Raw genomic sequence first — 12,458 nt, forward strand, 5'->3', positions numbered from 1 at the left:
CAGATGTGGCCTCACCAGGGCCAAGTAGAGGGGGAGGATCGCCTCCCTCGACCTGCTGCCACACTCCTCCTGATGCAACCCCAGGATACTATTGGCCCTTCTGGCTGCAAGGGCTCGCTTCTGGCTCATAGTCAACTCACCATCTACTGATACTCCCAGGTCCTTCTCAGCTGAGCTGCTCTCTAGTAGATCAGCCACCAGTTCCTGCTGGTACTTGGGGTTCTTTCTCCCCAGGTGCAGTACCCTATGCTAGCCCATGTTGAACCTCATTAGGTTTCTCTGCCCAAATCTCCAGCTTGTCATTGGCAAACTTGCTGAGGGTACACTCTAGCCCTTCATCCAAGTCATTGATAAACAAGTTGAAAAAGACCGGACCCAGTATCGATCTTTGGGGAACACCACTGACCACAGGCCTCCAACTGGATTCTGCTCGGCTGATCACTGCCCTCTGAATTCTGCTATTCAGCCAGTTCTTAATCCACCTCACTGTCCATTCATGTAACCTGCATTTCCTAAACTTACCTACAAGGATGTTATGAGTTAATTTAATAAGATATTGGCTGTGTTTCATAAGGGCTGTGTTTCTACTTTGTGCTTACTGAAGCCAAGGAAAAAATGGGGGGAAGTTTATATTACAAATTGCAGTTGATAAGATGTCAAGATGTCTTGCTCTTTTTCTGACACCCTTGAAAAATATGTTAAGTGAGAAACAGACATGCAGCCCAGTGCATCTTCTTCCACACATTTCCTACTGAGCGTGCTAAGATCTCATTCAAGTAGCTTGAAATTGGGCTGCATGGGGTATTTTTATTCTGTTTTAAATCTGATCTGCATGCACATTCACCATGCTGCTGGTGCTGGGTATGTACTTGAAGGATACTTGGCTTCCATCCTTTTCCCCTTGCCCTCTCCTTCTCCTTTTTGGAGCCACAGAAAAAGCAATTTTTTGTGCAGCTAGAATTGATGAGACCAGTAGCAAATGGATTCCTTCTTTAAGCTGCAGGGGCTTTTACCTGGCCTGGCAGATGCAGGTTTCCCTTTTCCTTGTTCTATTCATGGAGGACAGATTAAGTTTTGATAGTTTCTTGTTCTTTATTTCTTTGTTTATAATGCTTTTGTTGCTTAAGGTGTCTGTAGCATCTTAAAACTTGAGTTACAATTGGATCAGATATTCCTTTGGCTGATTTGAGTTTACGGTTTATATCTGGATAGGGTATAATTAATGATGAAATTAAGGGAAATAATCCCAGCTGTTGCTGAATTGAGTGTATGATCCTGAACTTTAAGAATGTGGGAGAACTGTGACAATGTGGACATGCAAAATTATCTCAAGGTCAGAAAATGAGTGAATAAGCAGTTGGTTGGCAAGGGTGTTAGCATAAGATTTTTGGGGGAATAATTTACACCACAGTTTCAAAGATAGCTGGGACTTGAGGATGACTAATGGAGAGTGACTACTGTGTTAAGAACCAATATGTACTTTTGGGGAGTTACAGCACCAGTGAAAGATGAAGATCTGTGGTAGCTGAACATAAATACAATAGGAACCTATACAGCTGTGAAAATGCGGGCAGGAAACTGCATTTAATTTGAGCATTGTCATTAACATAATGTGTTAACTGGGAAAGAGGGAGACTTGGAGAACAAAGATGAAGATGCACATCTTATGATATGCCTCTTAGAGGACATATATATATATATAACTTGGCAGAAAGACGCATCAAGTGCCAAAGTGTACAGAGTGGTATTTAAATGAGCAGGAGTATATTTGTGGCAGCAGAAAAGGTAAACTTTTAAACTGGTAATGCTAATACCTACATAAAACTGGAGAATAATCTGCCAAGATAAAAGGTAATAAATATCCCTGTAATTTGGCATATTTGAAAATAGGTGATGGAAGACTTGGCCAAAGTTGAAATAGGAATAAGTGTCAGACTGATACAGGGCAAGCAAACGTGTCATTAGAAGTCTTGGTTTTGCAGGTAGTGTGCACAATGGAAGAATGACTACTAAAAGCTGCATTTGATGAATAGATTCAAAGGTGACTTGGTGGTTCAGCTGACAAAATACATCTAAACATCTTAGTGTGTTGGTTTTGCACAATAGTACTGTAATAGCAAAGTCTGGTACTAACAGGTTTTTCATGACCTGCAACAGTAGCATATTTTACTTTTTGACTATTGCAGGTACCTTTGCTTGCAAGATGGTGCCATTTGTTCAATCCACTGCCATTGTAACTGAGATTCTTACCATGACGTGCATTGCTATGGAAAGACACCAGGGAATTGTGCATCCACTGAAAATGAAGTGGCAGTACACCAATAAAAGAGCTTTCATGATGCTTGGTAAGATTTTAAGCACCTCCAGTAACCATGTGTGTAGAGAAAGAATCCTCAGTGTAGCTGGTATAGATGGCGTGGCAGAACAGGAAGCACTGATATGACCAGTGAATCAGAAATGGACTTAATGGTAAATTCGGTAACATGTATGAAATGGCTCAAGGATAGTGCCTATATGTACAGATACGTGTAACAGTTCCTAGTCAAAACCATGCCAATAGACTTGGAATCTGAAGTCAAAAGATTTAACCAAGACTGATAAACCTTTGGCAACTACTGTAGTCCTTCCATTGTAACACAAAGAGAACATATATAATCCTGCTCACGCAAATTAAGTTGCCTTTACACCTGAATACCAGTAAATGAAGATGGATCGAGAGAAAGAAAACTGATAACAAAAGAGCATGCTGTTATTTCTTGATGTGAATGATGACTGATGTATGCCTCCTATAAAACTGTGCTTTATTTAAATTGTCTACTTTACCTGACTTCTTAAAGATGATGCTGTTAAACTGTGTACCAAAACTTATGCTGCTTGTTGTACAAAGTATTAAAAATGTATTTGTTTACAGGCATAGTCTGGTTGCTGGCACTTATTGCTGGGTCACCTGCATGGCATGTGCAGCGGCTTGAGGTATGTTAGGCGAAAAGGGAATTTACATTTGAAACACAGACCTCACTGGATCTTTTTGTAAGTTCAGCAATAGAATGGAATAAACTCTTAAGAAGTGAGTGGGATAAGAGAAATGGAGCTTCTGTTCTGTGTGCCAGCATGACAGGCTAATAAGGATTAGCACTTGCATGCACTGCAAGGACTGCCAGCTGGGGCTGGTCATGTCTACCCTCCCCAGTTACTTCGAAGAGCAGTGATTACATCTGTGAATTCCACTGGGGCTTCCTTTCAGTTTATAGGTGCTTAGGCTTAGATGACTGTTTGGGGATGATACAGTATTCTCCAAGATTTGGAAGAACTGTGCCTAGTTTAAAATGCCCATTATAGTGTAAGGAGTTGCCATACCCTTTTAGTGGGGGTGGGAGGGAAAGGCTTGTCAGAATCTGCTCTTGTGAGTCTGAATGTTAACAAATTTGTTTCAGTTTTTTAAGTGACTAATATGTGAGGTTTCTGTGTACCCATCAATACCTGCAAAATGTGTAGCCAAGGTCTCCTTTGAAAGTCCACATTAAAAAAAAAAAAAAAAGAAAAAAAAAGAAAAAAAAAGAGGAAGGAGATCAGAGCATCTCCTGACCTCTCTCTGTCAACTTGGACCAACAAATACTTCATGCAGAAAAGTGTGTGAAAGAATGGTCACTTTGAAAAGTCTCTCTGTTTAATGCTGGTTGTTGTATTAAGAGCAAGGAGTATTTGAATGTGCTTGGTTTTTACACTTGGGGTGAATACTGTAATAACTCATCTTCCTGTTACACTTGTTACAGGTTAAATATGACTTTCTATATGAAAAGGTGTATGTTTGTTGCTTGGAAGAATGGGCCAGTCTGATTTATCAGAAGATATATACGACCTTTATTCTTTATACTTTTCCTTCTTCCACTGATGTTGATGCTCTTTTTGTACACTAAAATTGGCTACGAACTCTGGATTAAGAAACGTGTGGCAGATGCTTCAGTTCTTCAAACCATTCATGGAAGTGAAATGTCTAAGATATCAAGGTTCGTAATGTAAAATTCATTTGGAACTTTGACGCCTAGAAAGCTTTTGGTTGGTTTTTTTTTCTTTTTACTTTTTTTTTTTTTTTTTTTTTTTTTAGGTGGTGGTTTGTTGGTGGGTTTTTTTTGTGTTGGTTTGTTTGTTCTCTTTTTTTTTTTTTTTTTTTCCCCTTGGCCACTCTTGAAAAGGAGTGGAAAAAGAAAAAATGGGGCAGGAGGAGATCTGTCTGTTGGGAAAGTCTACAAGCATAGACAAATTTTCTAAAGCTAGCTAGTTATTAAATGCTTAGGTACCCAATTTAAGGCAACATAAATAGATTATTTCCTTCAAAGTATAGTGTAGCCACACCTCGGGTGTCAAGCTCTTTCAATAGACCTCATATTATACAGCATGAAATGCTTGTTTTTAGAAGATAGGGCTCATGAGTTAGAACATGACTTGGGGAAAATGCTGCTACATGGTCTCTAAATATTCTTAGGAAAGTTCCTTATATAATTCTGAGACTGGGAATACCTCTTTATCATCTTCTTGTAACTTAAACTGGCATATGGGGGGGAGAGGAAATCGGAATTCCAGAGCTACTTTGTTACAGTTGAATTTCATACAGCTTCCAAAGAGTTTTGAGTGTTCTCAAATGTTTGCATGAGATTATTCAGATGGTAATGTCCTGACAAGTTATAAAAATCAATGATTATTCAATGTCACTATTTAGCACTAAATATGGGTTGCACTTAATACTGCCTCAAGTTTTTCCCTTCCATTTGGCAAATTGATCTGTTGCCTGAAATCTTAATGGTTCTGCTCATTGAGGAGAGTATCACCTTAAGTATTGACTGTAGGAAGAATACTGGCAAGAAGCTTAAAGATCAGTGATTCCTTAGATATTTGCCTAATGAAGTGCCTAAGGAAGCTGACCACTGTAAATCAGAAGCGATGGAGGATGCAACCTCACAGGAGTTAAGGGATTGTGTAATTTTTGGGCTGCTACTCACGTTATTTTCATATAGTAGGGAGTAGACCCTGTAACTGCTACCAGTCAAGTGCTGCTTATTTAGCTCAAGTGAGAGATCCATCTTGGGATCTATAAAGGCAGTTATATGAATTATATATCTATTTGAGAATAACAGTAAATTCATGTATACCTTGAGTTTGTGAGATATTACAGTGCAGGCAGGGGGTGCGTTTCTAGCCCTTGCGCTTCACCTACCAGCAAAGGCTGAATGTTGCAAGTATAGTTTAACTTTGTGTCAATTTCTCTGTGTTATCAGGTGCTGTAGGTATGGTCTCTGCTCCCAGATCTAGGAAAGGACTCTGTTTTTTGAGCTATTGGTGGAATTTCATTGGTTTGGTTTTGTTTTGATTGTTTTAATTAATTTTTCTTGGGTTTTGCTTTACCCTCTTTTCTTACTATTGGAATTGCATTGTGCTTGAATAGAGTGAAAGTGCCATGCAAGTTACGCTGATGTCACTGCTTACTGCAGCTGACAAGTGTATTGCTTTCCTAAAAGAGCGAAATAAAAGGTGCTAATTGATGTACTACATTTATATGATGCTGCATTTTTTTGTTTCGGAGGGAGCTATGTACTTCTGAGCATTCTTCCAGGGTTTTGCTTACGTCTGTAACCATCAGAACATATTTACAGGTCTAACTTGGAGACACATGTAACTACCAGTCAGTTCGTAGTGATTCAGTATGGAATGTCTTGATGCAATTTCAGGAGGAAGAAGCAAGCAATTGTTATGATGGTGATGGTGGTGTTTCTCTTTGCAGTCTGTTGGGCCCCTTTCCGTGTGATTCACATGATGATAGAATACAGTGAGTATCTGCCATGTGTCATACAATAAAGCTTTTATTTTCTTTTTCTGTTTGTTTGTTTGTTTTTTAATAGTGGAACTACAGGTTGTGAAAAGCTGGTGCTGCTGGAGCACTCAGCTATAGGATACCTTTGGCTAGCAGAGTTTAATGTCATGCTTATAAATCCCATATCTGTCTTGTAATAGAGATACATAGCCAACAACACAAGAAATACTCTCAAATCTGCAATAGACAGATCTGCAATGCTCATGGAAAAATGAGTACATTTAAAAAAATCTATTATTGCAGAATCATCAAATCATTTAGCTTGGAAAGGACGCTTAACATAGTGTTTCGGAGATACCTTGTATCAGAGAGAAACTTCTTGGCCACATCTCTTCTTCCCTGCTGTGTGAATTAAAAACAAACACACATACAAACCTCCTAACACAGATGGGTTTGCAACAAGACAAAAAGATAATCCTTGTGAACTTTATTGCAGGGTGAGTGGGAGGGAACCCAAGCTCTCTACCAGCTCTTTTAGAATGTAAGCCCTGGAGAAAGAAGGTAGTCATAGCCTCTAAATTTGTACATCACAAAATCCAGTCCTGAAAAGGATTTTTTTGTTTGTTTGTTTTTTGGTTTTGAGGCCTTGTAAGATTCAAGAGAAAGCAAGACTTGACTATTAGGATGGTGAGCATATCTGTAGATTTTTTTTCTTTTCCTTTATATGTCAGTCGTGCCACCCTTATTTGCTGGAAGGTCAATAACACTTGACTAGAAGCTAGAAGTTATTTCCAATTTATAAAACCTCTTGAACAAGTAAGTTTTTAATTCAAAGTCAATTTTTATTTAACATGTGAAGACTTCTATTTGCATCCACTGCCGTACTGCTTTGAGTGAAACTTATGAACTATTTATCCCTTCACTTGCCCTGTTTTTGATGAGGTAGATGTACTGGACATATAAATACTGGGCATCATAGCGGTAATACCCGATGAATCCAGTTAAGCTTTTTCACTGGTCTTGAGCGGATACTTAGCTTCGAAGCGCATATAACGCTTCTCATCTTTGCTTTATGCTGTTTGCCCTGTTCTCTGGGGTCTTGCCCTGTTCATCTCCCGTATCCTGAATGGATACTGAGATAGCAAGTGGGACTACTCAGCACGCTACATGTAGGAGCAAGAGGAAGTTTGCAGTAGGTGTTGTACTTTCCAAAGGCAGCAGCTATTTCTTCATCTTCTGTCACAAATAAGGTTGTAGTAGATAAATCACTAGCCCTTTAGCCAGGCAGCTAAACCAAAGGATGCTTATGCCAAGGCAGAATCAGAAGTGCAGAAGCTGTAACTGTTAAAATTGTCTGGATTTTCCCATGTTAGGACACTCCATGAACTGTTTGCTCTCGTTTTCATTGCTGATTTCAGGAATTATTTCAGATGCTGCAAGGCCTTGATTTTACTTTCCATATAAACCAGAGTTTGGTTGTTAAGTATTGGAATGCAAGAAATTACGAGTCTTCTGTGACCTCAGTGATTAAAAAGTGAGAGACGTGACCAAGATGATGCAATTTTTTGCTTCCCTGAGCTGATCTGTGACAGGATAGAGAAGGAAGCTGTGTGGTTAGTGATAAGACAAGGACTGGTGTTAAAGTACTTGTGCATTTTTATATGGACATGAAACTTGGAGCTGAAAGAGCAAGTTGAATAAATGAGGCCTATGCTTTGCAGACTGGAAGCTTTCTATTGCTTGGATATTGGGCAGGTTTTTTGGCTCATAAATTGCCTCTTTTGAATGTCTCTGTCCTTATTTACACGTGCACAAAGCAGGGCTAGGTGGCAGATTGTGATTTTCCTTGCTGATAAAGCCCTATTGCTAATATTTAAGAACCTTTAGCAAGGTCTTCTGTTGACTTTAAGTGAGAGCTTCTAATGCCAGATTGGATGTAATTAGGCTAAACAGGCACTAATGCAATTCTATGCTTACAGCGTATTTCCTTCTTCCTTTCCAGGTAATTTTGAAAAAGAGTATGATGATGTGACAGTCAAAATGATCTTTGCAATTGTCCAGATTATAGGATTCTTCAATTCTATTTGCAACCCTATCGTGTATGCCTTCATGAATGAAAATTTCAGGAAAAATTTTTTGTCTGTCATCTGCTTCTGTATCATCAAAGAAAGTGCATTGTGGATTGGCTAAGGGACAGTGGACATTTGTGACCGACCCAGACGTCTTAGCCTTAGGAGACGGTGGACATAAAGAATACAGCTGAACTATGGACATGTGAGCAATCCCAGCTGTTTGGTTTTAGCCAGACTCTGAATTAAGTTGCAAGGCCTGAACTTAAGTTATCCAGGCTGCAAGGCCTAGCCTTAGGTTACTGAAGGACGGTTATGTGCAGTAGAATAAGGAGCTTGGCATTCGCTCAAGGTTAACAGGTTATGGGAGTGAAATGGTGAAACTGCAACTTATGTGAGAAAGGTAGCGAATGGATAATTTTAGCTAGCTTATTATCTCTGCTTCACTTTTAGCTAGCTTGTTATCTGCTTTAGAAAAAATGTGTGGATTGCACTTTTGAGCCAATTAGAATCTGTATTGGATGCTTCAGCTAGTTCTGTAATCTATAAAAGCTCTCGGTGTGTGTGAATAAATTTGGCAATCACTTGATCACATTGATCGTCTCTGCATTGTCCGTGACTCCCGCGTCAACAGTGCATCACCCACCAGGCAACTTGGCAACTTGGGGATTACCATGAGGCGGCAGAAGGCTAGTGCTTCTCAAAGAGATCCCATGGACTCGGATGAGGCCAGGAGGGAGGCATTCAGTGATGGCAACATTGAAGTCAAGTTCTGTGATAAGCCTGCTTCAAAAAGGAATTTGAAAAGGCACTTTGCCTTATTCAGCTCTGAGATCAGTGTGCATTCTGCATTGGGAAATGGACAGTAGCATCACCAGGGTTTTGAGAATGGGAGAAGTATTCTTTTTATATGACAACTTTCAATAAGCCTTTAAAAATAGCTTTCTGATTTGCATGCCAAAATGAGGGGTGGAAAATATTTTGTGGATTATTCTAATGTTGGGATAATGGTTGAGAAAACTATGTTTTATATAAAGATGAGTGTGGATGACTTTCTGGGAAAGAATCGCCATGTACCCAGATCAGCAAGTGCCTGTGTGGAGTTCGACATGAACCAAGGGACAACAAAAGGTGAAGGAGGATGGGAGCAAGGCACTGGGAGTAAGAATCCCAGCAAGATAAGAAGGAGCTGGAATTTACTGAGTTGCTAAATTGAGGACTGTTGGAAAACTTTGAAGGTCAGGTTCTCACACCTGTGCTTAACCAATTATATGTTAGTTGTTAAGAGCCTTAAAGATATGTATCCAATCATAATGGGCCAAGTTAGTGTAAACAACTTTAAGAAATAGTATATAAAGAGTTAGTTTTCTAGAATAAAGGGCTTTGTCTGATCACATTGATCTCCGACTGAGTCCAATCTGTGACAGATGAGGAGTAAAATGTTAGAAAACAATATTGCCATATGATTTCCAGGAAAAAAATATCCCACTTTTCTTCCTAAGCTAATATAGGGCTTGTTTGCCCTCTGCTTTAGGTAAATCAAACAACTACTGCTTGCTCAGTTTATTCTGTGCCTGCCTGCTGGCACACTGATTAAGCAAAGACAGCTGAATGCTGGAAAAGAGGAACTACAGAGAGAGTGTGTGCATTTTTTTGGACAGCTTGGAAATCTGACGTGGGTCTAATACTTTAAGATGTGCTCCCTGCAGCTCTGAGAACTGGAAAGCTTCAGCTGCGAGTTCAGGAAAATGCAGACTGAGATGCAATTCTATATTGGAAGAAAAAGAAAAATATGGAAGAGCCAGCCAGATTCCGACTCTGAAGAGATTAAGATTTTAACATTGCATGTGTCACTGAACTCTCCAACCATGTTCAGATTTTGTTGTCTGGAAGCATATTAGCAGTTAGTGATGCATACATCATTAATGTGCTGTTTTTACAGGTTAATTCTTGGGTTCAAATTTAAATGCCAGTCTACTGCCCTGTAAATGGCATTGTTATGCTACAAAATGTGGAAGCTGAAAAAGTGCTGTACAAGAGGTGTACAGATGCTGGAGGTGTGGTCTGTAGAGTAAACAGTTTAATTTGTCATCCTGCTTGGATATGTCTTATGAGTTGAAAATCTGGTTTTGAACTTCCTCGAGGGTTATAAAGGCCAGATTTGGAGCCTGCTGGGTCTCTATAGAGGACTTTAAACTGAGCATCAGTCTTTTGATTGGACGCTTCTCTGAAGACATGCACAAATATTTTTGTCTCCATCATCTTTAGAGTGGATTAATTGCTGTTGAAGAAGAGAGCCAGTGTTCTCTTATTTTTAGGGTTCACAGTAAATCACAGGGTTGAAATGCATATGTATTCTAAGCATTTTTGCTCTCAATGGGTCAAACTGAAAAATTGTAAAAGGGTGCTTACAGTTGTGACTGGGGGAAAAGCGTGATCTAGAATGGTACGCCATGATCTGATTCCATAAATGAGGTTGTAAAATACATCATTTGCAAGTCCAGTGGAGGTTAGGTTGGATCCTTTAGTGGCCTGTGAAGTGTTGGTGCTCTCTTCTGTCATCCTTTCCCTCACCTAAAGGACCTTGGTGCTCCCTTGGCAGTAAATTTTAGGGTTCTTTCACATTGCTAGCTTATACTTCATTGTAAATGGAAACTTAGTGTAAACTATCCTTGTATAAATCTAAAGTAATCTGATCTTTCTCTAATGTTTACAATTTTCCATTTGATATGGGATTCTGATGCTGGTTTGTGACATACTTTTTATTTACATATACATTCTTGACATTGTATATATAATACACTCCTGTGCGATGATGACAGGGGAAGATTCCTGACTTGTCCAGACAGCCAGGAATTAAGAGCACTCTTGTTACTATAGTAGATAAAATAACAGTTTTGAAGAGCTATGTCTGGGTAAAACAGCATGAATGAGGTCAGGTTCTGCTTTAGCCAGTCATGCGGACATGACCCTGTGCATTGCCTTTGAATAATGCTGTAAGCAGCAGGTTTTGCCTGCAAGTACAACTGTGACTTCCTTTGAAGACCATCTCTGTCTCAGCTTGGTTTTCATCTGTCTAGACAGGTGTCTTTTATAGAAAGTTTTCTGCCCTGGAGAAGAGGGGCCAATTTTTGTTATAGTTTCTCTCGGTGTTAAGTTTACCTGTCTGATGATAACACTGTGTTTTGACAGATTCTGTAACTGCAAAACAATTTAAGCTTTCCATTTATTTGCACTGCTCATTTCAGTGTCTGATTTTAGCAAGTATTTAACAAGGATTTCCAAGTATTTTTTGTTTTGTCTAATGTAGTTCTTGTATTGTCTCATTACATGTTATGTCAGCAAGTAAATGTTACAGTATTGTATTAATTTTATAATTAAAATTCCTTTTGGCATTTCTGGTGCTGTTTTGCCCTGGAAGCATCTGCTGTAAACTTCATCCTTTGAGTCTTTGACTTTGATCAAATGAAAGAGAAATGTATTTTATTCTCAGCTGCAAGGGGCTAATCCTTAAAGTTACATTGATATGATGCCAGGACCTGGCATGTGGATGAAGAGAAGAGCCTGAGAGGACACACTTAACTGAAGAGATACTGGAAATTAGAATGGACCATGAAAAAGTGTCAGATATGTGGTCTTGCTTAACTGAAATCACAGAGTATAAACAAGGAAAACGGTGAGTAGAAGGGAATGAGCCCTCTCAGTAACTGCCTAACACTGCGTCTGCTACAGAATTCAAGTTTTGGGGGAGGGGGGAAGAGAATAATACTAAGTGAGATTTCTTTCTGGCATAATTCTTTTATTGTTGGGTGGGGGTGCAGGGCAAAAGGTGCTCTCCTTTTTGGTGCTCTTCTGAGTGAAAGCATTGGAATGCAGCAGGAGCTTTGCCAGGGTGAGGAGGAAACAGAACATTGGAAGAGCAGTCCGAAGTCCTACTGCTTCAGACTTACCTGGTGAAGATAAGAGGAAGTTTTCCTGAAATAACAGAAAGAGGAGGATTAGATGCATCCTGCCTACCAGATTACATTTTATGTTTGTTTTAAGGCTTTCAAAGCTTAGATTATTACGTGAATGTTTCTGAAGGAATACATACAAGTTCTTTTACTTCTATCTGTACTGAAAGTTGTGCTTTGATACCTCTGAACTAGCTTCCAGCAGTCTTGCTGGAAATTCAAGCCATCATTAGCTTCCTCTGTTGAAAGTTCAGTGAAGTTGATGGATTATGAAGTTATTTTAAAATCTCTGGTGACTTGAGATGAGAAAGAATTCATGCTATTAATATTTAGTTAATAATTTATTGCAAGCAGCTCTGTTTCTTCAAAACTGTCAAGATGTGAAGTCCTGCTCAAATGTTATGCAGATTTTCTCTGATCCTGTAATATATTCTGATTTGAATTACTATCTAAATACTGCTATTAGGATATGATAATATCTTTCCCGTCTCCTGATTACTGCTTCTTGACATGGCTACTGTTTCCTGTTCTGGAGTTTCTGGATTTTACTTTGTCTTGACTTGAAGTGACAGTTTTTGTCTTGGCGACTTGTCTGTAAGCAAGTCTCTGGTCTCCCCTCACTTGTAAAGG

General features: G+C 39.3%; 1 protein-coding gene across 1 annotated transcript; it reads left to right on the forward strand.

The window, feature by feature from the left end:
- Positions 1–845: 845 nt before the first annotated feature.
- Positions 846–8,744, forward strand: QRFPR (pyroglutamylated RFamide peptide receptor; the record flags this gene model as incomplete). The annotated part of the gene is given in 8 exon segments (XM_080639133.1): positions 846–861; positions 2,187–2,345; positions 2,912–2,973; positions 3,774–3,868; positions 3,870–4,007; positions 5,724–5,821; positions 7,809–7,983; positions 8,510–8,744. Coding segments are annotated over 8 exon segments (978 nt in total).
- Between the last annotated feature and the right edge of the window lie 3,714 nt (positions 8,745–12,458).

Source organism: Psittacula echo (genome assembly GCF_963264785.1).
Source record: "Psittacula echo genome assembly, chromosome: 1".
NCBI lineage: Eukaryota > Metazoa > Chordata > Aves > Psittaciformes > Psittacidae > Psittacula > Psittacula echo.